General features: G+C 41.8%; 7 protein-coding genes across 7 annotated transcripts; 5 read left to right on the top strand and 2 right to left on the bottom strand.

Annotated features, from left to right (window-relative positions):
* Nucleotides 1-90: 90 nt before the first annotated feature.
* Nucleotides 91-1836, bottom strand: BCR41DRAFT_413501 (hypothetical protein; the record flags this gene model as incomplete). The annotated part of the gene is made up of 1 exon (XM_022029487.1): nucleotides 91-1836. The coding sequence occupies one exon, from the start codon at nucleotides 1834-1836 to the stop codon at nucleotides 91-93; it is 1746 nt and encodes a 581-aa protein (XP_021884852.1).
* A 1605-nt stretch (nucleotides 1837-3441) lies between these two features.
* On the bottom strand, nucleotides 3442-4859 carry BCR41DRAFT_347433 (2Fe-2S ferredoxin-type domain-containing protein). Its single transcript, XM_022023094.1, has 3 exons — nucleotides 4611-4859; nucleotides 4003-4282; nucleotides 3442-3910 (listed from the first exon to the last, which is right to left on the bottom strand). Exons 1-3 carry the CDS (start codon nucleotides 4816-4818, stop codon nucleotides 3796-3798), a joined length of 603 nt encoding a protein of 200 aa, XP_021884851.1. The 5' UTR covers nucleotides 4819-4859; the 3' UTR covers nucleotides 3442-3795.
* A 2034-nt stretch (nucleotides 4860-6893) lies between these two features.
* BCR41DRAFT_419510 (velvet factor) lies at nucleotides 6894-10128 on the top strand. The gene is made up of 7 exons (XM_022029772.1): nucleotides 6894-7451; nucleotides 7571-7634; nucleotides 7929-8005; nucleotides 8812-8984; nucleotides 9082-9484; nucleotides 9588-9667; nucleotides 9760-10128. Exons 1-7 carry the CDS (start codon nucleotides 7372-7374, stop codon nucleotides 9831-9833), a joined length of 951 nt encoding a protein of 316 aa, XP_021884850.1. The 5' UTR covers nucleotides 6894-7371; the 3' UTR covers nucleotides 9834-10128.
* A 3121-nt stretch (nucleotides 10129-13249) lies between these two features.
* BCR41DRAFT_347427 (hypothetical protein) lies at nucleotides 13250-14752 on the top strand. The gene is made up of 4 exons (XM_022023093.1): nucleotides 13250-13479; nucleotides 13510-14260; nucleotides 14288-14373; nucleotides 14457-14752. Exons 1-4 carry the CDS (start codon nucleotides 13276-13278, stop codon nucleotides 14724-14726), a joined length of 1311 nt encoding a protein of 436 aa, XP_021884849.1. The 5' UTR covers nucleotides 13250-13275; the 3' UTR covers nucleotides 14727-14752.
* Nucleotides 14753-15120: 368 nt separating this feature from the next.
* Nucleotides 15121-17540, top strand: BCR41DRAFT_347425 (hypothetical protein). The gene is made up of 9 exons (XM_022023092.1): nucleotides 15121-15460; nucleotides 15540-15676; nucleotides 15797-15893; nucleotides 15978-16186; nucleotides 16290-16515; nucleotides 16648-16793; nucleotides 16910-17060; nucleotides 17152-17363; nucleotides 17452-17540. Exons 1-9 carry the CDS (start codon nucleotides 15154-15156, stop codon nucleotides 17476-17478), a joined length of 1512 nt encoding a protein of 503 aa, XP_021884848.1. The 5' UTR covers nucleotides 15121-15153; the 3' UTR covers nucleotides 17479-17540.
* A 470-nt stretch (nucleotides 17541-18010) lies between these two features.
* BCR41DRAFT_183319 (hypothetical protein) lies at nucleotides 18011-19367 on the top strand. Its single transcript, XM_022019771.1, has one exon. It carries the CDS (start codon nucleotides 18375-18377, stop codon nucleotides 19116-19118), a length of 744 nt encoding a protein of 247 aa, XP_021884847.1. The 5' UTR covers nucleotides 18011-18374; the 3' UTR covers nucleotides 19119-19367.
* Nucleotides 19368-19878: 511 nt separating this feature from the next.
* BCR41DRAFT_368070 (hypothetical protein) lies at nucleotides 19879-25302 on the top strand (the record flags this gene model as incomplete). Its single annotated transcript, XM_022026357.1, has 6 exons — nucleotides 19879-20161; nucleotides 20270-20388; nucleotides 20526-21425; nucleotides 21541-21633; nucleotides 21842-21959; nucleotides 22091-25302. The coding sequence occupies 6 exons, from the start codon at nucleotides 19879-19881 to the stop codon at nucleotides 25300-25302; spliced, it is 4725 nt and encodes a 1574-aa protein (XP_021884846.1).
* Between the last annotated feature and the right edge of the window lie 2241 nt (nucleotides 25303-27543).

Raw genomic sequence — 27543 nt, 5'->3', positions numbered from 1 at the left:
GTAACAGGTGATGTCTTGCTATATATTTTTGTTTATTACAAATGTATACGATTTAAAAGATAAAAAAAAAAAAAGAAAAGAGATCGGACATCAAAGATCGACAGTCATGAGTGAAGACCCTTTTATCTTGTACATGCCAAAACGATGGGCCAATCCAGCCAGGCGGTGGCCAATACCTAATGAACCCATGGAAGACGAGGACGATGAGGAAGCAGTCGAAGATGTGGAAGTGGGAGAGCTTGGTGGTGATGAGGTTGGTGGTGGCGACATATTCGTATCACCTCGAATGTTAGAACCGACAATCTCTATACCCTTGAAGCTCTCCTTACTCTTTGCAATTGCTCCACTACTATAATTATCTCGTGTAAGTAGTAATAGCGGGGTCGACACCGACCTGCGATATTCACGATCTTTCACTCCACCGCCTACTAATGATGGAAACCCCCACTTTTTGGAACGATTAAAAGGCCTAATTGAATTCTTTGCATCGCGATGAACATCTACAGGGCTCTGAGTACGGTTCAAGAGAACTCGACTTGGCAATCGCTCGAGACAACCCGTGTCTTGGACATTATCGTATTGACATTCCAATGCAAAATGTCGACGATCATGAGACGAAATATCGGTTTGTTTTGGCTCATCTGAGATTGAACTGGTGTCCAAGTGCGATGCGATCAACACTGTCGATGGAATTCCTCGCAGTGATTCTTCAATGCTATAACCATCGCCCTCATTACTACCAACGTATACGCTGGGTGATGGCGAGATGGCTAATGCTGATGATGAAAGCGAGGACATAGGATGGTCCAGGATAGGTGACGGGGTTGTTGGAACCACGGGTGGAAGATAGTTGCGATGAAGGAGATCACCGTTAACCCACATGGGACGCGCCCGTACGACCTCATTCACTATCTTACTTTGTAGTACCTGTGATTCTTTTGCAGCGCTCCAATAATGGATCCAGCTCAAATTTTGAAGGTAGACGTCTTCTAAAAGTTCCTGCTGTTGTCGCGACTGTAAGTGTTGCGGCTCAAACGAATTGATATACCGAATCTCAATCATTGGGTACAGCTTTGTCATTGCCTCAAAGACATTATGATACTGGGCTTGCTCTTCTACTGAACCAACAAATGTATAGCCCACAATGAGCTTCACATCTTTGAGTTCACGTTGCCCGAGAGCGCTCTTCACCAATCCTCCTTCCTGGTTGCCGTCCCGTCTAGCAGTGTCGCTCTGGGCGCTGTCAACTTTAGAGTCCTTGATGACCCTTTGGCTCTTTCCTCTGCTAGCCTGTGATGACTTTGCAAGAAAGGTAGCAGATCCCAGCTGAGTCTCTTCACTGATTGGAATCTTCACAAAATTGACCCAATTAGAAAACCGTGATGCTGCTGCCTCCACATACTTTAAAGAGGATCGAGATTCTGGTGCCGGATACAAATGAACTACAGGCATATCCCACCAAAGTGCAGTTTGCGTCAGCCATTCAACATGGCGCTCAAACGTGAGCTCAGAGTATGTGTCAATATGATGAGTGACGGTGATGGTAGGGATAGATGGTTGAGAGGGCTGCTGTTGGACTTCGTGACTAGATTGGTAAGGATTGTTATTCTCGGTACTTGAGCCATTACTCTCAGAGTTCTGCTTGTTCTTCTTAGCACCATACTGTCTACTCTCTTTAAGTTGACGTGGAAGCGGTCTCTGCGATAGGTTTGTGTGTATTGCTTGCTCTTCGTCTGTAATAGCAGCTTGCCAGACCTCTGCTGAGTCGAATGCAGGTCGCTCTAAACGGTATGGGTTTCGGATCTGGAAAGTCGATACTGGTTGTTTCAGAGCCATAAGATTAAAACTGAAAGAGGACTAAAGAAAAAAGAGAATGTAAATACAAAGAAAGCTTATGAATTAGAATATGTTAAATAAATGAATGTCAGAAGTAGAGGTGCAGTTTTAAGACGATGGGATATAGGAATATGTAGCGATAAGGTTGCAACTGTAGGGGTAGGAGAAGGAAGAGAGGAAGGAAGAAACAAAGTGTCGATGACAGAAGTCAAGGCGAGTCGAGTAGGATATCATTTTGCCCATGACGAAAAGTATAAAAATGTTCAACTGGCCTGGGCACGACCTCAATCATGGCAAAAGTAAAATAAAATAAATACTACCATAACTAAAGACTATGTACGATTCCGCATTCCCGTCGTTACTGATCGCTGCCATAATGGTCAAACAGGACAAAACCGTTGTGTGGCTTACCTTATTCTGTTCACTTTCCAGCAATTAAAAGGACTTGGCTCGATCAGAAAGGGTCCTAGCGATGGCGCGCAGGCATAAGGTTTAGATAACACATGCCTTAAGTCTTAGATTCGTCGATATGTCTCCTCTTCTTTCGGATGTCACCCTTTTCTTTTTGTGGCAGATGTCTGATACCAATGTTGGATATCATGAAGTGCTTTCATGACTTAAAGACTATGCGGTTATACAGACATGCACATTTGTACTAGATTAATAGCAAGTAGAACTGATTTTGGATAGAGATAAATCGGAAGAGTAAAACAATGAAAAAGGCGGCTTAAAAAACAGCAGAAAAACATAGGAGGTGGCTAGGAAAGCATTGTGTGAACGAAGACACCATTAGGGTATTTCTAATTTCAGTACCAGTAGACAATATCTCTGTGAAGCTGCTTCATATTTTAACACTCAATGTATCCGTTTTCTCAATGGAAGACATCGATAACTCGATTTCAGCGGGGGGCTTTAAGCAAACTATTGTCATCATTTTGGAACAACGTGACAGCACCAACTTTATACCGAATGCGGCTGAAACAGCCTTTTTATGTCGGCAACAACAGTAGTAAAAACTAACATGTACAACAGCATCCACCATGAGAGTCGTGTGCAGTCACCAAATACGGTAGCGTCTCATGCGATCCTTTTCAAAGTCGATCTAATTAAGTTGAATAAGTCTTACAAAGCACACGCTATGTCATTGTCATTATTGCTATCACCATTGATTATCTAAAGCAGCACTCGTAAAGCAGCAGACAACAGTATAAGCCAATGGCAGATTAAATCTCATAGTTCCTATCCATCATCGATTGGACATATCAATTCGTCCAATAGGGGTTAGTCATGGAGACACCTGTCCTTAAAAGACTCAGCCGATTGATGGGTACATGTATGAGCACTACCATAGGTATCAGCACCTTTACCATCTATCCTCTCTTAACACACGATGTTACCAGGAGTAATATCGGCAACATCACATTCATCGGATGGGATAGCTTCGTTAAACGATAATAACAACACCTATAACATCATCAGCATTATTTGACTCTGAATTTGTGCCCAATGAGATTGCTCTAGTATCGATGAGTATATAAGAAGTAAGTTGACATGATAGATCATTTTCTTTTTGTATTGTTTTATTCTAAATATTTTGTTTAGAATGCTTCCACTATTGATAACTGCGCATCCTTCTTCCCACGGTCATTTCCCTTCACAAGCGCTTTCAAATTTGTCATAACAGTGTATACATCTATGCATCTGTGCGTATATTATTCATATTACCGAGCTACATTGAGCTCCATTCTATGGTGACATGATAGTGATGATGGTGTACTATGGTGCTGATTCTTGTTTAAACTCGAATATACATGAATATATTTTATGATCTTCAGCCAAAGGGGAAAAAGAAGATAGCAGTTCCAGCTGACAAGTGTGAAATGTATGTACAATGTTGCAGTGTCATTTTGTGTCATGAAAATCGATATATATCGCTGGATAGAGTTCCGGTTTCATTTTCTAATGATGCTTGGGTTTGGCGCCATCGACATACATATTTCTGGTTGCTGATGGCATCTTAGCTGTCAAACCGTCTAACTCTTTGGACATTAAGACCTGACAACCAAGACGTGATCTATTACACAGTCAATTTTCAGTGGAGTAAGAAAAGTATTCTTTTTCTTTTGATAAGCATGGAGCAAAATGAAAAAAAAAAAAGTCATTTACGTGTCTGTGAGCCCAAAGGCAAGATCTAGCATATCGTTCTCCTCATCAGATGGCTCTTCCAGCTTATTGAATGACTCCTCATCCAGTATCAAGTGGCAGGTTGAACAAGCTAGCGAAGCCTCACATGCTCCTTCCACATCTAGATCGTTAGCACGAGCAACATCTAGTAGGCTCTCACCATTGTTCGCTTCTACGGTCACCTTCTCGCCATCCGGCTTGATGAAATTAACCTTGAATCCTGTACCGGGTGCTGGACGAGGCAGCGCTCCATGGCACCAAACTGGCAAAACGAAAAGCGAAAAAGAAAAAAAAAATTAATGTGTGTATAAATGTACTTGGTCAAGTTGAAAACACAGGACACGAGGTCCTGTATATCTCCATTGTTGCTTCATTCTCTCTCTCTTCGTATCTGCACTTTTCTAATAAAAGCAAGGAAAGAAGCAGGATATGTCTGCTGTGTTTTATGTCCAGTATATAGGGAGCACCTTTTTTTTTTTTTTTTTTTTTTTGTTTGCGCAGTTGTGCAAAGCGTAATCTCACATTTCTGTTCCGAATAAAAAAGGATCGTTTTCAGAAAGGATTTTTTTTATTTTATCATTTTTCATTACCTGATCCTGTCGAAAAGTGCGCGACAGAGTTATATGGGATTAAAGGTACACTGAATTGATTCCATGACTCGGATCGGAGTAATAAAGATCTTTTGATTGAAATTCGTGTGCTAAAGCATGGTGTCCTTGGAAATGCACGAGTGTAGATCATGAGCCGTGATATGCAAGAAGTAAGCTTCATATGTTTTAAAAGCAATGATGGAGACATTATTATGATAAATGATTAAATTAAGATCTGTTGATGATAAAAAATAACCGAAAAGGATATTCATTTTCTCCAAAAATGGTAGTAAAAAAAAAACGTGGGACGCACGTGATAAAGCTTGTTTTGTTGGCCATTAGTTGGTTGGCAAGCGAAAAGAGAACTCCTTCTCGTTTGCTCCCTACAGAAGTAATTTAATAATCTAAGATGAGCAAGGGGATTCAGTTATTTATCTCAGAGGCCAAGACTAGGGTACGAAGGCCTATAAAGCCACTAGTCTGAACAGCAGTAAAAAAACCGATAAGGAGGTCAAGACACAAGCTGAGGAAGCAATCCAAAATCAGTCCATCATTTATTCAAGTACCATCGGGAGATAGAAGAGTGCAAGAAAAGCTGCTCGGAATAATAATACTTTTTCTAGAGCCACCAAAAGTTGAATAGCCTAGTTGGAATAGAGTCCATTGTTTGGTATTGAAAAAAGCTATGGGACTCTAGGAAAGCGCAAGCGCCGGAGTATGTGCAAGGGTCCAAATGTTGATTGAGTGGACACATGGCCTAAAGTGCCAGATAGCACCCATAGAGACAAAGGTGGATAGTCGAAGTATGATCCAGGCAACACAATCACATTGTACTAAGCTCTAACGACCGCTGTATCTTCTGTGATTCACCTAATAGTCTAATCGTTTGGCGAAGCATTAATCTTACACTACTTAGTATGGCACAGCCTAAGTTTGAGTGCCTCACTTCCTGCTAGTGTACAATTAAGGGTATTAAGCCTATAGTTCTGTTACGCGCCTGTGTTTCTACAAGACAGTGTTGTCAGCTGAGGTTAGTATGACTTTTTATAAAAAATTTTAACCAGTTGATTGCCATGCTTTATTTATTTGCTATCAACGCGCGCAATGTGGTTTGATTGAGCAACCATGGGCTGCTGCCTTGATTTTTCGTTCGTCAACGCATTATTGTCCAGCCTTCGTCCCAACGAATGGTAATCAAATAACTTATACCAGATCTTTCTAAAAAAAAAAAAAAAAAAAAAAAAAAGGAGAGCAGGGAGAAATCAAGACGGGGAGACCCATGTGTTGGCACAAATACACAACTCTTTTGTTGGTTTGTTTAATAGTTTATTCCCAGGGCAATGGATCGTTAAACAGAAAGTTGGTTCAAAACGAAAGAAAAAAAAATGGTTCAATACAGATGTTCAAACAAATTGGACCGTAGTCGATTGAATCAAAGAAGCCTATTTAAATCTCAGATCATCTTAACATGAGGAAGTCGAATTGAATTGCTGTGTATTTCTATGCACATTTAGGAATTGTAATAGCAGGAAGTGATAAGCAATTGGCATCAGGAAGTGATAAGCAATTGGCATCATCGAGTACCACACTAATATGGACTTAATGTTGTTGTGACCAATCAGCAGCAAAAAAATATCGCAACCCAGATCAGTTTTAAAATAAAAAAAGTACTGGAGCTGCCTAAAGACATTCTAAATTATTGGGAGAACCTGTTTTTCTTTTTTCCTTGAAAAAAAAAAAAAAAAAAAAAAGCATACTAAGCGCACAAGACGCTTCTGCATCAAAAAATACAATTAAAATAGAGGCGGAGGGAGAGAAGAGCAGAGAAAGAGCCCTGAATTACGAATCGCCAATTCGCTATTTTGTCTCGATGACATGTTGCTCACTGCTGGCTGTCGTCCTAATCTAATCGGGAAGCTGCTTCCATACTGCAATGTTTTGGTCCATCTAAAATCTAAATGCATATCCACATGTCTTGTCCAGGATGTCTTGTTTCTTATTCCCGGTCTGTATGCCTGTCAACCTACTTTGTATGAACGAATGTGTACCCTGTGAAAACCATACCATGCCATGCCTTGTCGTCTCTCCCATCTCTCTTGTCTCTCTCACACATTTCACTCTCTCTTTCTCTATTCTTTTGTCATTCTGTCCTACTTCTGCTCATATCTGTCTCTGCTGTGTTCGCCTTTTCCTCACCGAACTGTTTCATGATCTATTCCTGTTAAATCTCTGTGACTTATTGTCCTTAACGGTGTAACAAGGAGCCAATCAAGGGAAAAAAAAAAAAAAAAGTACTTCACAATATACAAATATATTTTGTTTCTCGTTGTAAAAAAAAAAGTCAACATTGTTCTCAATGTCGTTGTTCGCTGATCGTTAAGACCATTGACACAATGTAGTCGTCTGCACTCATTAGAATGCATTCCACAGTCCATTCAATGAGCTCATTCTTTTTTGTGATCATGTTTGTGCGATGCAACATTTTAGGTTTTTTTTATGTTCTTACCATTGACACGTAAAAAAAGATGTCCTTCTGCACACTTGAATTATAGCACAACTCTAACTTCGTTGAAGATTGTCTCCCTATGCATGGTTGGCTATTATATTTATGTACTTAAACTTTTTTATTTTTATTTTTATTGCAGCCTACAGCATCCAACAGAGTAGCATTTGTTTCGTCTGCCTACTAGTCAAACCTCTATCCACACCCTCTCCTCCGATTATCACGTTTTCACAACTAGGGTCAAGAAGAGGAAAGTAAATGGACAAGATAAGATATTACCGACCTCGCGGCCAGCCGAAGGACGACAACAGTGATAGCGATGTAGATCTCAGTGAAGTGTGCGTTCAGAATCCCATGCCACAAGGATGGCTCTTTTCACATTATTTGTAAAAACAGATCTATTTACTGATATACTAATGTGCCCAATAACCATGAATTCGGTAAAACTCCTGAATAGAATTTATTCGCTAGAAATAGTGCAGCAACCACAACGGGCTAGAATGTGCGGATTTGGTGATAAGGTATAGCAGCTTGTTGTACGTTTTTTTTTTTTTTTTTTTTTTTTTTTGTATTATTATTCCATACTGCAATTTTGGTGTGCAAGGAGCCACCAAGTCATGCTTCCTGAAGATTTGTAGCAAACTTGGGCCTTCTCCTTGAACTCTCAGGCGTAAAGCCAACTGAAAAACAAGGAGAAACATACATGCAATAGGTCGTCAATAGGCGATGGTATTTGGTGGCAGTTTTTTTAATGTCCTGTATGCTTGCGATCAGTTATCAATAATATGTACTTCTGATACCGAATTTGGCTCTAGGACCGTCGTAACATAACACCAGCGCCAGTATTGAAGCTGATAGCCAAGACAGCAGATGGAAAACTCGTTCCTACCAGGTTCGTGTGTAACGGTTCCATAATTAAAAAAAAAAAAAAAAAAAAAAAAAATCATTCTGTGGCACAATACATTCCTTGATCGAAAGAGATGTGATTATAACAGGGTTTGATTGGTGGCTGTGCTTGAGGTGCATTTGATGAACCACAAAATGTAAATATCAAAAAAAAAAAAAAAAAAAAAAAAAAAAAAAAAAGCCCCGGCTGTGTTGTTTTCAATGTGGCACAAATAGTTAATTATATATGAATATAATATTTGTTGTGGCGTGAACCATCAAGCACGCATAATGTGCAACACTGCGGAGAGAGAATGAGACGATATGCGTCACCAGTTCACTCTTCTTTCAGTCACTTTTCTTTCGCGAGTGACAGATGGAAAGGAAGGAATAGCATAAAGAACCCACATTGTGCTCGACCAGTTGTTATTTTTGCTTTGAGCGGTGTCTTTAATAGATACCTTCCACGCTTTTTCATATTTCTGAGTATTCAATAATGACTAATCGAGCTATTGCTGTTACGCTTCAGAGGGGATGCTTATGTGAATAATATTGTACTTTTGCTTGAAAATGACTTCTCAGAGGAGTACAAATGTCATTGTGGACAGACAGTGATGTTTCAATCACCCTATTTTCTGTTTATTCTCTCCACTATCCATTTTTCACACTTCATTCTATCTCTTTATATTTCGTTTGGCAATTTGCAATGCTTCCTTTTGTTTGTTTATTTAGTTGAAAAGATTATACACAAGACCAACAGACTGTATTCATAATCAACCAACCCTTCTTTGTTAAATGGTTCCAAATTAGTAGTAATCTGAGTCGGCAGGCTTTTGTTGTCAATGCTGATCTCTGGTTGGAGGATGAGGTCACAGAAAGAAACCTCGTCTTGATCTCGTCCATTTCTAACAGGCCTTCAAATAGATCTGTCTCTTCCAAACCAACAGATCTTTCAGAGAACTGGGATGACCATTCGGCCTTTTCTGGTGAATACATTTTTCTAGTTTATATCATGCTTATTATTATTCTAGCAAGCTCACAAAACAGCAAATACTGATATATATTTTTTTGTATTGCAAGTAGGGAGTAAGATGCAACTGCATTTACCACAGAACCAGTTAGAGACATCCCATTTATCAAGTACGCTTAAAAATAGGCCAATCCAATCATCACATGATGAAAACATATCCAACCATGGTAACCGCTGGAGAAGCACACAAGATGATCATACAACTGACCAAGGACAACAGCGCTCGGCAAAGGAGGCAGAGCAAATGACGAATGAGCACTATCCAGAGGAAAAGATCGAGTGGGAGGCACATTCGGCTCAGAATCTGGTGGGCCAAACGACTGTGGGAGGGCAGACGGCCCCAGACTTGGATGACAAGACGTCATATATATGGTTCGCGTTCAGTATGCTTTCTATCCGAACTGAAGGTGTATTTAAGCTGCGATTTTCATTGTTTGATTTAATGCAAAGGAAAGGGTATGTCAATGACGGCGTTTAATGCATTCGATCATACCGCAGGCAGTAAAGAGATGCAGGTTCAGTATGAATAGATTTTTAAACTATCACGCCTCATACTTAGGACCGCAACACCTGTTATGTATCGCATATTTTCTGACCCAATCCATGTCCAGTCGCCAAAAAAATTCATTGGTACTTGTGGTAAGAGCGTCTTTTTATTTTTTTATTTTTTTTATTTTTTTTTTTTAATATAAAACTTATTATTGATATTATTATTATTGGTTTCCCAACAGATAACAACGAAATTGCAAACCACTTGAACAAATATTCAATAAGGATTCCTTCCCGCAAGGACGAAAAACATTAAATACGATTATATCTAATCACTACTATCCCTTAAACCGTCAACCTGGCAAATTTGCCATTATAAATGGGCTTAAAATCCAGCAATTCATGGGCATTGTCTTGAAATTTTATTTCGATGTCGAAATAAATGACCGAAAACTAAACTGTCATGGAGCTATCCTGGCTTCTTTATTTGTGCCAATAAAAAAACTCTTGAAGGCTTTCGCATGACACTAGCATCCTCTTAGGGGGCCCATTGTGTTGTTTATTTATTAACTGGTGTAATAGAAGTGATAATATTCGCCATAGTATCGACTTGAAAGCAAGCGTTTTCCATTGGTGCCTCCAGAAGAAATAAACAAACTTTATTTTGGCGGCCACTCCACAATCATGCCATGGTTATAACAATCCCTAGGAAAGGATGAAACGCGTCGGTATTAATCTCGCTTCTGTAATTCTAAATGCATATATTTTGGCGATTGGTATCAACTATCAAGTTCGCACATACACACACCAAACGACCGCCAAAAACCACCACTCTCGCTTCTGCTCTCCCTCCATCCACAAGGCGCTGCGCAATATCACCATTAACAAGGCATCGTCCAGTAAGAAAGGGTGCTTAGCTAGCTTTTACTCCAAGCAATAAGCACATCACCTATCTCCGCCATTGATGCCGGAACCTGAGAGCCAACGAATATCTCTGCTTTAACGCAATAGTACTGGGGCTGTTGGAGCAAAAAGCATCATTTGAAGCCATTCTCTGATAAAAAAGACTTTTTTTCTTTAGTTGTTACCTATAATCACCGAGTCATATCTGTCAATGCATTTATTACCCCTGTTCAAAATTATAAATCATTAAATTCCTCACAAAGCAAGGGCCACTGCAAACAAAAGAAGCTGAAAAAAAATTGTATAACAAAGGATCAACATCAGCACTATATGCTGTATACCGAGATGGTTTCACTTTGGTATCTCAATGCTATTTCTTCCAATCTGCCGTTCATGCGAGAGCTTGTATTTATTTGTCAATCTCTGCTATTGACTGGGACAAAACCCCAATCCAAACAAAGGAACTGAATAAAGATTGATGTGGCCTGTGAAGCAAAGGATCGATATCAAAACTATATGAGGCAATGATAAAACTCATCATCAATCCAGGATATAAAAAGGGATCATTGTCTTCCTCCTTCAAAGTCCCATCCCTTTTACCACTGCCACTTGTTCCTGTATCTTTCCCTCAATATTCTTTATCTATTCGCTTTGAATCTTTACACCATAAAAAGCTCATCCTTTTATACCTTTGTCGCTCTTTTTTTTTTTTTTTTTTTTTTTTTCTTTTTCTTTTTCTTTTTCATTTCTTTTCATCACCGCCATTTTTCCTTTTTTCTTTCTCTTTTCGCTTAGATATTGACCATGGGGCTGAAGTCCTTCTTCAAACTGGTTGCGGATCGCGGGGTTTTACCTTCGGAAACTGACGTGGGCACTTTCTTGGCGGCAAATCCTGACCATTCTGTTCATTTAGATCTCCTCAGTACGTTCTATTACGACATCCTCCGCAGAGTCGTCCATGCAAAGATGAAAAACGAAACCATCATTGATGTAGGAAGGTCCCTGGCACTCGAGATAAAGGATCTTTTCACAACGGACAACCTGACTATACATATTGATGGGGAACCTTGTACTGAGAAAGAAAAAGCAAGGACAGAACGGCAAGCCATAAGACAAAAAAATATGGACGCTTTGGAGAACAATATGAGCACCTTCGAGAGAAATTCTCGGAGTGGGGTATGGACTCGTCCTCAAGTCATGAGGCGCATCCAGAAGGGTCTTCGAGAAGTCCACACCCTGAGCGTCCAGGACAAGGATCAGCTGGCAACAGGCCTTAGTTCTGTCTTCGATGTCTGTCTGTGTGCATATGAAGCGGACCCATGCATAGGGTGCCATGATGAGGAGAATGATAGGATCGTGATATCCCAAGACTCTGATTTTTTTGCGTACGAACGAGTCTGCTTCCTAGTGCGACCCCTTCCGCACCGTAGACGGAAGTTTGGGGTTTACGACGTAGACAACGTTATCCAAGCACTAAGACTGCCAACACACGCGCATCTGGTGTTATTCTGTGCCATCGCAGGCAATGACTACTCAAGGAACCTCGAGACGTTAGGCCCGGTTAATAATCTTCGATTGGTTCGAAAGGTTGCGTGGAACGAGAACTACAATAAAATGCTTCAAGATTACCTCGGGGAAGCTAATAAGGTGTTGGGAAGGAACGTAGCCTCTGAGGAAGGCCGTTTCAGTGTAGCTCTCCGCATTTTTACTTCCGGCCATCAAACGTCGGCCCAAGCGTTACCATCGAACAATGAGTTCGATAACTTCAAGCAGCGTCTACTCAATGGAAAGGATCTTCGCCATAGAATGGCTCAGCAAAGGCGAGCGCAGCGCCGCAGAACGTAAGAAAGCTCAAGCTATAGTTTTTGGCCTTGAAACCAGACGTCCCCAATACTAATCGTTAGTCCCTTTCTTGAATAATGTAGAGGCGTACCATCATTCTATATAGCGGAAGGGTCACATAGGAACCAGTTCCGGCCCATCTTTTCTGACAAGCCGAGCATATTGAATGGGCGCACAGTTGATATCAGTAACTGCCGTCAGCACGATAGGCCGGGCCTTAAGCATCCACCACGTCGGAGAAAGGCAAAAAAGAAGCAACAGAAAAAACAAAAGCGGAAGCACAAAGGCAAGAAGCCCCACAGGGCTAAAAAAGAAGGTGCACCAATTAGGAACTTGAAGGATGCTACGAAGGTTGATCACAGCTACAGCAGTAAGCACCCTATCAAGGCCTTAACAATTGGGTCCCTTAAGGCCTCCATGGCAAGGAAAGGCGGACTGGACGCAGATGAAAGGGATAGTATTGCAAGCCAGATCCGAGGGGCAGTTGTTGTCCTCAACCGACTACGCCGCTATGCATACTGGGCGATTGCCTTGGACATTGAGAGGATCATGCGGTTACCAGGGGCAGCAAAGTCGAGGAAAAAGGCACTGGACGAGGTCTTGGATAGCAATGATTATTCCTTCCGTCTCGCCACCCTTCTTTTGAGTGGTCAAGGTGGCCCCAATTCAGCTTACGCGAGGGCAAAGAAACAAGGAAAGGCGGTAGAAACGCCCCATCATCACCTCGCTTATGAACATTTCAAGGCCACCACTGAACTTTCCCCAATAAAGGATATAGACATCACATTGGGGACGTCCAAGGCTTTGATCCCAAAAAGATCACATTTCCAAGAGCGTCAGACTTACTAATGGGCCAAGTACAGACATCATTAAGGCAGCACTACAGGAACGCAATGGTATAGCTTGTGTAGGGGTATTTTCATGCATATTCTGCAATCAAATGCTCTTTATTCACACCTTTTTTTTTTTTTTTTTTTTTTTTTTAGTTTGATGTCGAGAAAACAAGTGAAGATATGAGTGACATTGAGTTTTTTTTGCGGGAGAACAAAAAAGTGAAAAAATACTCAGACTTTCCTACGTCCCCCTGGTCACCCGGGTATGTGTATCTGTCTGAACACGCCCTAGTTGACATCCTCTGGGTGAACGAAGATACCAAGCAGCTGCTGGAGCGTATTCTGCCTCTCAATAATCCTTCCAAGACTGCAATGTATGAGTGTGTACAGGGAACAAAAGGGGTTTTGATATAGGCTCTCTTTTGTGACATTGGAGGTGATCGCATGGTTCGTGGATATCAAGACAAAGTATCCCTGCAGCCACAGGACAAAGATCTAACTCGGTTCAAACTCAAAGGAACGATTTCTACCAACGGTCTAGTTCTGAATCTACTTGCCTATGATACAACCCAGACGAAGAGACAGCAGCAGTCTGACGTAGATGAAGAAGACCCCAGCCAAGAACTGGAGTTTTCTCAGGGATTTCTCAACACGACGTGTTCAAAGGCGGCCGGTGAAGACCTGACAGATGAAGGCTACGCAAACATAAACTGGAAGAGGAGCTCCAAGCTGCTTGAAAACGTTGAGCTCACATTCAACAAACCAGGGCGATGCCCATCCGCAAACACCACAACTATCGTCGGATGTGATCCTGGTATTGTTAACGCCCTTACGTTTTCCTCGCTGGACCCTCACAACCCTAACTTGCGGCAAACGGTAAAGGTGAGAAGCAGGTTCTTGTACCTCCCTGTCCTCCGCTTCAATCACCTGTTGAACAAAAGGAAGCGTGAAAATGGAATGATTGAGGTTGAGAGCGCCATCCCTGTGTTTGGAAGGGATACGTATAATGAGTACTTTCAATGGATGAACGAGGAGTCTCAGACACAGACAGGATCAACGAATTTGGATGTGCTTCAAGAGTTCTACGAGTCCAGATGGCACCTGAAAAAAAAAATGGGACCTACGAAAGGCTCAACGAGCTACGTTCGACTACGCGGTACAGCGAGTGTTGAAGATGCTTGGGGATAAAGAGTACTTGTCGTCGGCCTAGGATCCTTTGAAAGTAGTAAAGGAGTTCCCAGCAAGCACACTGCTATAACGAGACATCTTGTCACACAGGTATGGCTTTTTTTAAAAAAGTAAGCAAAGCTGGAAAGCCATAAAACCCTTGCTAATAAACGACTGCCATTTGAAACGCTTAGGTCAAAGCACGAGGACACTTCGCTGTAGGAGCGCACGAATTTTACACCAGCGCCCGCTGTCCCCGACCCCTCTGCGGTAGCTTTTTAGAGACGGTGTACCCTCGCTCTAAATATTGCAGGACATGTAAGGTATTCTTCGACCGTGACGCAGTAGGGGCGGAAAACATCGCAAGAATCGGTCTTGCTCAAATTGAGAGACAAGAGAGACCTGCAAAGTACAAGCCCACGGAAGAGTCGCCTGCTCCGGCTGCAAAGCGCGCACGACACTAGACACAAGTATTTGGGTGCCGGCACACCCACAAAAAATTTGTAAGTTCTGTTTATTTTCGTCTCCTCTAATCTTTTGCCCCTGAATTTCTGGACTAACTTTAAAAACCGTACAGATCAACAGATAGACAGACTGAGTGCTCTATATTCCATATAGTATACTCCTAAGGAAGCTAGAAAACCCATATCTTTAATAGAGAGGCCGTTCAGCATAGCTTTAAAATGGGCGAGCTCTTAAGAAACAATGTAAATATGGCATTACATATTTCTATAGGTCTTTGAATTAACATCGGAAGGACTTTGTTGTGTGGAATAAAACTTGTAAACTTACACGTGACTTTAATCAAAGTTGATCATTCATTTTGAGATCAATTGTTGCCATGTTCATTTGTTAAATCACAACTCTTGTCCTAAAAATAAAAGAGAATTAATGGATGCTGTAGACGATACCACGGATAAGAGAACAAATGAGGGTGATGAAGGCTCCATCTCGGATGCTGATGAGGCAGTGCATTCTGTCCGCTACAAAAGAAAAAAAGTTAATGAAGCCTCGACTAGTGGGAGTGTTGCGGCAGGAGCAGGAGCAGGAGCAGGAGCAGGAGCAGGACGTACTTCAGGACTTTATCTTGATACGATCCAACGGTTTATGCTCGATTTTGATTTCGAAAAAGTGTGTTCCGTCTCACTGTCAAATCTGAATGTCTATGCATGTCTAGTTTGTGGGAAATATTTTCAAGGTACCCTTTTTACTATCATTCTCTGTAACAATAAGACCATAGCATGAGTACTCTTTTTGTTCTAACTCGAGATAATCAGGACGTGGCCCTACCTCGCATGCGTATTTCCATAGTCTTCACGAGAATCATCACGTCTACATTAATCTCAATACACTCAAGGTGTATGTTTTACCGGATTCCTATGAAGTGACGGACTCGTCGCTGGATGATATCAAAGTAAGTGATAAATCCCTGGATATCACTGGAACGAAAGTTTTTTTTTTGTAAAAACTAAGAAGCTAGATCCCAATATACATGCTGATTAGATCCTCATAACCTTGCTTTTATTTTATTTAGTATGTTTTGGATCCAAGATTTACGCCGGCACAAGTCGAAGCGCTCGATAAGAACTCTAGACAATCATTTGATTTGAACCGCAAGCCATACCTTCCAGGTCCGTTTTGGTTCACTTTTTTTTTTTTTTTTTTTTTTTTGGATGTGGTAGCTAATATCTTTCTGGTTTCTATTCGGTATATAGGTTTTATTGGACTGAACAACGTTAAAGCCAATGATTATGTTAACGTGGTGATTCAGGTTCTGGTGCATATCCCTCCAGTTCGAAACTTTTTTATGTTACAGACATTTGACGACAAATCAGAGCTTGTCAAAAGATTTGGAACCTTAGTACGAAAGATCTGGAACCCAGCAGCGTTCAAAGGTCAAGTCAGTCCTCATGAGCTTTTGCAGGCAAGTTCCGCATGTTTACTGCGTGCACAAACTATACTATATCTACATAGAATACTCAACTTGTCAACTTGCTATACTGTTGATCTCTTCCTCTATCCAATAGGAAATTTCCAATGCCAGTAACAGGCAGTTTAAGTTGACGAAGCAAGGGGATCCTTTGGCGTTTTTGTCCTGGTTTTTGAATACTTTGCATCGAGATCTTGGAGGATCGAAGAAGAAAAACAGTAGTATTATATACTCTACATTTCAAGGAGAGCTCTCGATTGAATCACAGTCCATTGATACGAATACCCCAAAAGGTTCTGTCGTTTCATTTGATCCGAATAATGGTAATGTATAATAAGGTTTATAAGCAGAAAGCATATCCTATACAATCTTTTGGTAAGCCCTGTCCTAAAATATGTTGTGATTCAGCTAATCTAACTCCAAAGGATTAAAATATGTATTGTCATATGTGACAGCTGTGACGAAGATCAAGTCGCCCTTTTTATTTTTGGCTCTTGAGCTTCCACCTGCACCACTTTTCCATGACGAACAGGAAAGAAACATCATTCCTCAAATTCCACTTACGGCTATTCTCTCAAAGTATGACGGGAAAACCACGCAGGTATGATCTTCATGCTTTTCTTTCAAGTACTATACCGAGATTTTTTATTTTATAAATTTTTGCTTTGTCAACTATTGATAATAATTATATGATCCGCTATGTCTTGAACCACACAGGAAACTGCGTCTGAATTGAAGCGATTCCATATAATTCGACTCCCCAACTATATTATTTTTCACATCAAACGGTTTTCGAAGAACAATTTTGTGGAAGAAAAAAACCCTACGATTGTCACTTTCCCTATTAAAAACCTGAGCATGGCAGAATGTAAGTTGACGAGCCCATATGCAAGCGAAAGACATTAGTTAGTATTTGTGCCAACTATACATAACTTTTTTATTTTTTTTATTTTTTTTAGACGTGTCTGATCCAGAAAAGGAAAATGCATTAGGACTGCACTATGATCTGCTTGCAAACGTTACACATGAAGGTGACCCCGCTACACCAGGCTCGACAAGCTACAAGGTTCATCTTCAACATCGGGCGAAGGAGCAATGGTACCAAATTCAGGACCTGTTTGTTGAAGAGATTAATGCGCAAATGATTTTTTTATCGGAATCGTATATTCAGGTGAGTTTATCATACAATTTGAATAATTTAAAGTCATCCATTTTCCAGGGTGTTCAGGGCGTTAACACAAACTATTCTTAATTGCTAGGTTTGGGAGCGTAAATCAAAAGCCTAATAAAAATCCTTGCTGCTTTGCGTTTCACTAAACTAAACAACAATAAAAAATATACACCACTCGATCTTTTTGCACGGAGAGTGTTGTGTTGCTTGTTGTAACTTTTTTTTTACAATGATCACTTTTTTATGGACTTTTTTTTACCAAGTCCAATCACATTGTGCAAGTGCTTTGGCCTATCATGCCATGCAGAAAAAAAAATAAGAGCAGACAAAGGTGGAACCCCCCTTGCCTCCACCTCATTTCCCCTCCATCGCGACCAGAAACTGGTACAAAGTGTTTGTTCATCGACCATCAATCATCTTTACAAACGCGCTCATTGTTATCGGGCCTCAACATAGTTCCAAGCAAAAGAACTTTCTCTGGTTAGTGTTCACACCTCATTATGTTCAGGTCAAAGATCATCTGTCAAACAGTGCCTTTTTAGATTCAATTGTGGCTGGTTGCAGTTATTAGGTGTAAGTCGATGAAGAAAAGCATAAGCAGCAATAGCAATGGTTACTATCAGGATAGTAGCAGTAACAATGACAGTAATAACAACACAGATGAAATAGAAGTGGATGATGATTATCCAAGTGGAAGCATAGCAAGCATAGCAGTGGAGTGTTTTGGCTGCTCTCTCTGCTCATTTCGGGTGTTCTTGCAGCCACAGTGCCCCTGGCGGAATTCTCTCTCTTATCTCTCTCCTCACTCTCTCTTCTCTCCCTCTCTCTCTTTTTCACCTTTATCCTCATTCCTCCCAACTAATTCTTTTCGCATCTTCCACTGTCTTTATTCAATTTTGCAGTACCTAATCTCGTTTTGTTTGCATTACTTCAGTCCTTCACGAGTTATACCAGCCTACGTTTTAGTTACAACTTTAAGAGGAATTGAAAAGAAATAAGCTCAGCAACAAAATGCAGAATACTATCGTGCCTCAATATCAGCAGCACCAGCACCAGCACCAGCACCAGCACCAGCAGCAGCTACAGCAGTCGCAAGCGCCTCAGTTCACATCTCCTCCACAGCATTCACTAGCACAGCATCAGCAAGGGCAACACCAAAATCAACATGTACAGCACCCTTCCCCTGAATTCCAAGGCCTAGGATATCGGCAAGCTGGGCCAATTATTAACCGACAACCATATCCAAACTACCAACCTTCCCAGCCTTCTTATCAGCAACAGCAACAGCAGCCAATGCAGCAACATCAGCAACAACTTTCACTCTCATCTACCAAGCAGCTGGATCAGCAGCGACCGATTACGCCTGGAAAGCAAAAAACAACGACGCACTATGGTCAGCGCTATAATCCTATGTATTCGTCTCCTGCCTCCTCGTCTACCACACCAATTACCAATTCATCGCTTAACTCAGTGTCTCCTGCCAATGGCCTTCCTCATACATCCATATTGAACTCTCACCAGAATTCGTTATCTGATTCGATGGCTACTGCAGCTATGACGGCAGCAGGCCTAGTTGCGAATCAATCTTTGACTCCACAAGTTTCGCCACATCTGAACGCAGCAAAAACAAACATTGACAGCTCGACTCCATCCTGGTCACCTCCATATCCTTTATCATCAAGTCCATCTTCGACAGCATCTATGCCAGCATATTTGGACAATTACGAGGTAACGATAATATCTCTCTTATTATAGTGTGCTCTCTTGTTCATACACTCGATCAATAGCCTTTGTTATATCTGGCTGTTGATCATTAGAACGTACAACATGTCGATCTATATTTCAACGCTACATTACACGGGTAATCCTATCAATAATCGAAGGCATGCCTTTCCTCTTTCATTGGGCTACATCCTTCATATTCAGTGATCTATAGAGGATTCACAGCATCGATTCTTCAATCTCTGCTTCCATTTCCCCTGAACTGCTCTTACCATCCTTAACTATTCGGGAGCTTTTTCAAGTCCCCGAGAAGGGAGATGTTAGTGTCAGAGAATTATGCATCGAGACTAAAGAAAGGGCATGAGAGCCTTTTTCGACCTCTGTCCCTGATCTGCAGCATGCTCTCTATGCATATTTCTTTGGTATCATGGATCTTTGGAATGTTGGGTTAAGTACACGTGACTCAACCTCTTTAACAAATCTAACAAACAATAGACAAGCTTACCTACTGGATCAGGGCAAGAGCTATCGATGTCAAATTCTTTGAAGGCTAATAACCTTTATGCACAATCCCTTCATACCCCATTCTACCAGGCGGATATATCGTTGACCAATGGGGATCAGTTTGGCCACAATTCTCAAAAGCCAAGGTACGACATACAAATTATATTTGACTAGAAGAGAACAAATGATATGGCCTCTGAATTTGACCAACACTTAGCGTAGATTCTGATCAACATTGCTTTAACCATACCACTATTAATCTCATTTTAGCAATATGTCATTGTTAGACATGTCCCTGACATTGGCAGCAGGCAATACTCTCTCTCATTCTCTAGTCCCATCACACTCACGCCTACCAGCTTTTGATGTCAAAGCATACACATTCCGTAAAAAGCCACGACACTACGTTGCGGTCAAACATAAAAATGCTTTGCGTATCGAACCTATCATCTATTTGAAGACCAGCATCCTTGACGATAACCGACAGGTTGTACGTGATTGGGATTACTTACGGTTCAAGGTCGATCGCTTCCGTGATAATGCACAGCCTAAAAAGAAACTCAGTCCTGAGGGTAAATTTATAAAAAAAAATGAACTCGAATAATAAGCATATGAGACGATTTTGGATTACAAGTGCCGCTAACAAACTGCAACATCTCAACTTAATATCTGGTGCATAGAGATGCGAGGCGCAAGGGTGTTGGATGTAGACATTGTTCTAGTGTCACCCAACAACAGAGATCGGATCATTGAGGATTCGTGCCCAGCTTGTGTGATGCGAATGGACGGCGAGAGAAAGGTGCGCATAGGAGAATAAGAACATCTTTAACATTGCCATACGTCTCAACGCTGATAGAGTAATCGGTATAGTGTACTTTTGAGCTAATGGAATGCGTCACTCTACCTACCGCCCCTCTTCACTACGTTCTCTTTTAGATCATGCAAGTTTTGGCTAAAAATTTTAAGCAAAGCCCGGCGGGAGAGCCGTTGATTGATATCCGAAAGGGTCATGCTATCGTCTGTATTAAACTTAATTGTTATTGCGATCATCACAACGAGCACGAGGGCTTTGTGGTCCGAATGCAGACTTTACCTGAAGTTGTCCGTATGGGTGGTTCTGTAAAGCTTCGTATCTGTTGTGAGGCACGATCCAAAACCGGCAGCGGAGAGCAAGATGCGGAGGAAGAAGAGGGTTTAACAGATATCGACGCTCCAGTTTCTACTGGCTCCCGCTCTCCAGTCATTGCAACTAATGAGCAGATGCTGCAGAGCCCATCTTTGAGCCATGCTAGTGCAAACAGTCCACTGGTCAGAGGTCATCAGCGTACTCCTTCGACAAACTCAGCCTCAATGGCCTCCCCGAAATCGATGGACGAGCGTGTTGTGCACTCTTTGGCGGTCGAGGGCCAAGAAAATAGCACAAGGTTCACAAACGGCTATGGCCAAAATGCAGGCAACCGTATTATTGCCCCACCAAAATTCCGACAAATTTACCCCCTCACGCCTAGTGAGGGGACGATCTTGGGAGGAACTCGAGTTACCATCCACGGTGCTCACTTCGATGTTCTTCAGAATCCCGTTGTATACTTCGGAAAGGTCCCTGCAGAACTTGTAACAGTTTCTCATCATGATGTAATGGAGTGCACAACACCCCCCGCCGAAAATTTGAAGCCTGGAATTGTCTCCGTCCAGATCGCATCTTTGGCGTTCCCACTGAGCCCACAGACTGAAAAGGTTGATTTTATGTACATGGCCCCACCAGATTACGATTTCTGCAACTTGGCAGCAACATCTCTGTCATACGGTATGGCTAATGAGTACCCTCAGGACAATGCTGTAAGTATGACTTATAATTAAATGATTCAAACTAAGCATTTGGCATTTCAGGACATCGTAACTTATCTTTCTATTAACTAATATTTCATCTGTCATCGTATATTGTAACATGTAGTTGGCATATCTTTTGAATGCTCATGGCAATGGAGCAGGAATTGGCCTTGGTTTGTTGGATGATCCCGCAAGCTTTGTTGGCAATGATTTTGACGTTAGTTTCGCGTTCGCATTATCAGCGAAGGAGGAGATGGCCCTTGATTTCTTACGTACGATCCAAATCCTGGCGCCTGGACGCGTTCTGCCTTCATTCAGAGTATGTAATAGATGGTTATTACAAAGTCTGTTCTCTGCGTTTGCGTCAACCTGCGCTGCATGTGGATTTCAATTAATTCATTTGTGATTTGTCTGACTTAATTTAGAGCGAATCCGGACATACACTGCTTCATTTGGCTGTCCAATCAGGCATGTCCAGGCTGGTGAAGGAGTTGGTTGATATGGGCATTGATCATACGGCGATGGACAGAAATAACAAGACAGGTATGTTATCATAATGACAACGTCGACTCTGAATTTACTAAATGCCACCCTTATCACCCTTACTATACCCCTTTAAATCTACTCAAAACTAACTATCTTTTCATTATCATAATTATCAATACCATGAATAGCATTGAACTTCGCCCATATGCTTCAAAATGAGGAAATTACTCAAATACTCACAAATGCCAAGGTACCACCTCGGCCGATGGTCCCAAGGATGAGCGCTGACGATGGTAGAGATGATGGCAGATCAAGACAGGACATCGTATCTTCTCTAATTCGTAGATACGAAGAAAATTTGGTCAAAGTCGTAAAACAAGAACGTAATCGCAAACGTCACCTTCTTCGGAAGATGAAAGAACGAACAGCCCATGTGATGGTGATGAAAGATCGAGCTGTTCACGACTTTTCATCTTCGAATGCTGCCCGTGATATCAACTCCGCGCCTGAAAGTACATCGAGTGTACATAGCCATCATGATCATCCTAGGATTTCTGCTGAAGACACCGAGGAAGACGATATCATGGAAGACGATATGTCGACCCCATCATCGCCTGAAAATGGGAAGTTTGGCAACGATTTTGATGAAGAAATGAGTGAACGGGATGTTTTTGAACGCGAACGTAAGAGGAAAGCAGATGATGATTTTGAGGGACTGGATGACACTGCACACAAACAATCAAAGCCCAAAACTCCTACACAGGCACAACTTCTACATCTTTATAACGGAGCAAACTCGTGGGAGAAACATAGGGGCGCTAATCTATTTGGGGAGGCGGGTGGTCTTTCCAAGGACACCCCTCCGACATGGGCTTGCAATAGATGGTCTGTATCGACATTAAAGGCGTCGGTAGAGACCCAAGAGACAATGCCTGTGAACGATGCAGTCCATGTCTTGGCTTTGACAGATACCGGTTTACATTACTTCACAGAAGAACAGGCCTCTATTGGAGACGCATCTGCTAGGAGCCTGGAACATTGGAGCCTGGTAGAGATTGAAAACCTAAATATGACTCAGAATAACCGAGAGACGAGCACTGTCAGTATGGAGATGTGCGGTCTGGTATCAAGAGGTGGCAGAGACTTTTTTGGAGAACGTATTGATGTTGAACTACCAAATGAGGATGCACAACATTTCATGAATTCTCTCAAACAAGCCCACAGTACACTCATGAACCGATTGAACTTCCATGCAAGGTTTGAAACCCCCTTGATCGGCTCCACATCGAGCCAAATTGTGGCGGATAAGGATGAGCAATGGGTCGACAGGACGATTCGCATGTGGGGCAAGCTCTTTAATGTTGAAGATCGGATAATTGAGTCGATTGACTACTCAATTCGCCGCGGCACCTTCACGTTGAAGCCAGCGGAGAACGATAGAAAGGCTCATCCGACATTAGTCATTGGTGCAGTTATGCGTACGCTCCGCGAGTACGACCAATGCTCCAAGGTTCGATTCGAAGATGTTAAGGTTTTGGAAGACGGATGGAGGAAGCCAGAACTGATTCAAGAACTTGAGAAGATGAGTCGAGAGATGAAGCATATTGATTGTTGGAACTTTGCTGGTTGCCGTTGGACCCCAGAGACTGTGAAGGGATTTTTGAGCGGACTTACTGGTGTAGATCAGCAAGTACGTAGTAGCCAGGGTCGTGAGCCCTGCAGGCGGATTTCACTAGCGAGAAATGATTTTGCAAGGAACAATGATGTCGGTCATTGGTTGGCTAGATGTCTGGAGCAGTGGAGACAATTTAGAACACTTGACCTTACGGACTGTAATATTGGTCTTGGAGGCATTGAAGCTCTTGTCAAAAACCTTAAGAATATGTTCACGATCAGGTTGCAAGGCAATCAAGTTGATGAACGCTGGTGGCAATGGACTGATTCTCTTCTTGCCAACAACCAGAGTCTTCAGAAGTTCCGACTAGGGGCTCCTATTCCTCCTCCAACTACAGACACCAGCATTGTCAATCTTGAAAGACTCTCGAAATTACAGGATATCACTTCTCTGGATCTCTCTACTGCGCCAATCAATCATGCGACCATCACAGTTTTATGCACTTTCGTGGCAACACATCGTGAGCTATTGACGATCACTCTATCCCGATGCCAACTTGAGTGGATTGACTTAGTTCCATTGTTCAGGACCATATGCTCTGTAAACGAAAGTACAAAATTCACGCTCGATGTCAGCCAAAACATGCTCTTTGAGTCGGAGGAGTCTGTCCAGGCCTGGACACAAAGCATTGCTGAGTCTGGAAGGAGAATTGATGGGACACCCTTTGGAATCAAGATACAAGGCCTTGTTGTCCGTGATGCGGCCATGCAATGTGTTCTAAAGGCCTTGGAGGGGGCAATATGTTTCAATGAGTTTAATGTTAAGGGCTTATTGATTAAGCGTGAGAGTCAGGTTGAGGAATTGAATGGCCTACCTTATGAAGAAGTCGTGCTCAAAATCAAACCAGAAGATGCGTCGAAGGAGACTTGTCTTGGTCTTGGACGTGTGCTCACATACAACAAGACATTGGTTATGCTAGATATTTCAGGCATGGAAATTGAACAGATGGTTCAAGACACCGCATCGATGAGTATTGATCCAGTAAGCGGTAGTAGCGGCCATAATAAGACTAACAGCGGTAGTCTAACTAGACCTGAGAGCGTTATAGTTAAAGGGCGGTCGACTGGCGGATTTGGACGTCGTGTGTCGTTGGCCTTCCCATCATTGGCCGAAAATGACACATTACGAGTTCTATCAATGGACTACAATCGCTTTGGGGAGGATGGTATGGTAGCTCTAGCTGAGGCGTTGAAGATCAATACCGGCCTCGGTGTATTATCATGTGACGGCAATGATGCATATACTCACAAGGGGCTTAAAGCTATTGAGAAGATTCTGCCTCCCTTCCACTCAAAGTCTACAATAACCCCATCAAGGATGGCCTCGACTATGATGGAGACGTTCCAGGGTACGATGGAGGATGCGCAAGCAGCTGGATACAATAGCACGCTCTCCGTATGGAAACTCAAGTCGGATGAGATAATGATGCATAAGGATCTGATCTCAATGGAGGTTGAGCGTCTAATGGCCCATTATCACCGTATAGAGAAGATGCATGTGCGCAACCGTGAACAGGAGGCCAAGTATGGCCCGATGGGTGGTGCAGGACAGATCGTTAGTGGAGATTCCCTGTTAAAGGACGCGAAGGAGCGGTATGAAGAAGCCACAAGAGATCGTGCCGAGTATATGGACACGTATTCGCGGATTCTGGATGCGATTAAAGAGAATAATCGACGTACAAAAGAAGTTTACGAGCGCAAGAGGATGATGGAGCAGGTGTCATAACATAGCACATAGTATTTTAAAATACCCGATTGTCGATAAATGCTTTTATTACTTTTTTGGTGTTTTTCTGTTGCCTATGATCTACGAGATACTCAGTAAAAACAGAACAGAAGTATAATTATTGACATCTTCAAACTTTAATCGTCTCTATATAAGTTCATGCTACATCTGATTTTAGACGTGTCCTATCCTTGGTGACTTTACAGGGATCAAGAATCTTCGATCAGTCATACTAAGTGAAGAGAAATGTCACAAGAGTTTCGGTCTCTTGCATAAGAATTTTTTTTTTTTTTTTTTTTTTTGAAGATCCTCCATGATTCATTTTAGATTGGCGTGAAAAGCACTTGATATTTTTGTCTGATGATTGAGTGTTAGAACTATGCTTGTTATTGAGAATTTGCAGGCACACAAGCTCAGCAACCTTCCAAGGCCAGCTTTTCGCTTCTCGCTTTATCTATCTCCCAGAAGCGGACCTAGTCAATCTTTTTATACCAGCAATCAGACGAGGGTAATGATAGGACGCAGTATCAGATAAGGCTCCATAGCCGAGAAAGTCTGATTACGATTTTGATTGGACGAGTTTCCATATCAAGATTTCAATGTTCAACGAGGCTGACTAAACGAAGGATATGGTTTTCTTTCTTATTTTTTTATTTTTTTTTTTTTTGATGACAAAGGCGCCGATCATGAGCTAGATGAACTCTTCTTGGTGAATGCTTATGAGAAAGGGGAGAAAGCAAAGTGAGTAAAGGGGCGGAGGAGAAGGAGAGGATAGGAGAAAAGGAGGAAGAACAATCATATCCGGAACGAGACAGGACATAGTCTCGTCTCAGGCAGGTACATCATCCTAGTACAGTGTGAAGGGTAGGACATCATCACAAGCTCTTCTTTATAACAGGCTCCAGCCCATTTAACCGAGTTATTGCAGCAACTCCAGCCAATTGGTGATGTTGCTCAAAGATCCTGATGAATGCGGAGGTTTACTTCGAGAATTCTACAAACCATCTGAGAGCAAGCACCGTTGTCGTTGGAATCAATCCAGATGAGGTCTTTAGGGTGGGAAGAGCACGATTGAATTTCAACACATAATAAAGAAAAAAAGAAATCGTTATTATATGTAGTTTCTATACTGGTCTTACTTCACTCAGTTATTTTCTGGAATTTAATAAGCCTATGCTGAGATTGACATGACCAAGTCCAAGCTCTCCTCATTTGCCCTAGAAGGGGTCTAGATAGGCCTTAGCCACCTCAGTTCACCAGCGACGACACATGTGCTGTACAGAAGCGTCTCTACAGCTTTTAAAGCGTGAATTGGATGCTTATGAGGTGATCAGACGTGAGAAGGTTCGGTCAACGAGCTACAACTACACTGCCGAGAGTCCAAAAAGATAGGATATAGCGCATCCGAAGGATGACCCAAGATACCCTAACGCTTCACCTGTAGTTTTAGCGGTCGAGCAGAAGTGTTAATCAAACATGACGCCTTGGTGAAGCGGTTTATTCCAAAACAAAAACCTCCGGCTACGTGATAGGATACTTGATGTTCACGAGTATAATGACAATGAAAAGTGTCCAAGGAATGTTCATCTTCAGGGTGACAAGAGGCAATCTGGATACTGTCGTGATATCGTTGAGTTTGCATGGACACCTTATATGTACATTAGATATATATATATTTATATAATGCATATGATATACAGTACGATAAAGTTGGTGTTATTCAGGAGAGAAGAACCCAATAACGCACCAATGAACAGCCTCCGGTTTGAGTTTTGATGGTAGGGGCTTTATGTGTACATGTATATAAATATATATATGTATATATATATATATTTGTATACACACTATTTGATCAGCAAGGCGTAAAGGCTCAACAAAAAGTAGTCGTTCGACCACTTGATTCTTGTGGTATATATATTATATGTAATCTGTTTCCTTATCCCGCGTATTAATGCTTGTATTTTACTAGTGAATTAATCTCTTGATTACTTCCTTTGAAGCAACGAAGATAATCCAAATTACATGTATACAATAGCTTTATCCTTTCAGTTTTCATCTCAGAATTCGCCTGTTCAGACTGTGTGGATGATTGAGATCACGAATATGAACGAGTATTACAGCGTCCATGAACCGTAAGCCTTGAAAGACACTACCTTGGAGGTAATTCACTATCGAAGTCGGAGGTAGCACCTGGAAGCTCATAGTTTCAATTAAAGCGAAGATGCTTGACACAAATTGTCA

Source organism: Lobosporangium transversale (assembly GCF_002105155.1).
Source record: "Lobosporangium transversale strain NRRL 3116 chromosome Unknown BCR41scaffold_5, whole genome shotgun sequence".
In the NCBI taxonomy this organism is placed as follows: domain Eukaryota; kingdom Fungi; phylum Mortierellomycota; class Mortierellomycetes; order Mortierellales; family Mortierellaceae; genus Lobosporangium; species Lobosporangium transversale.
This window is presented reverse-complemented; position numbering and strand designations above follow the sequence as displayed.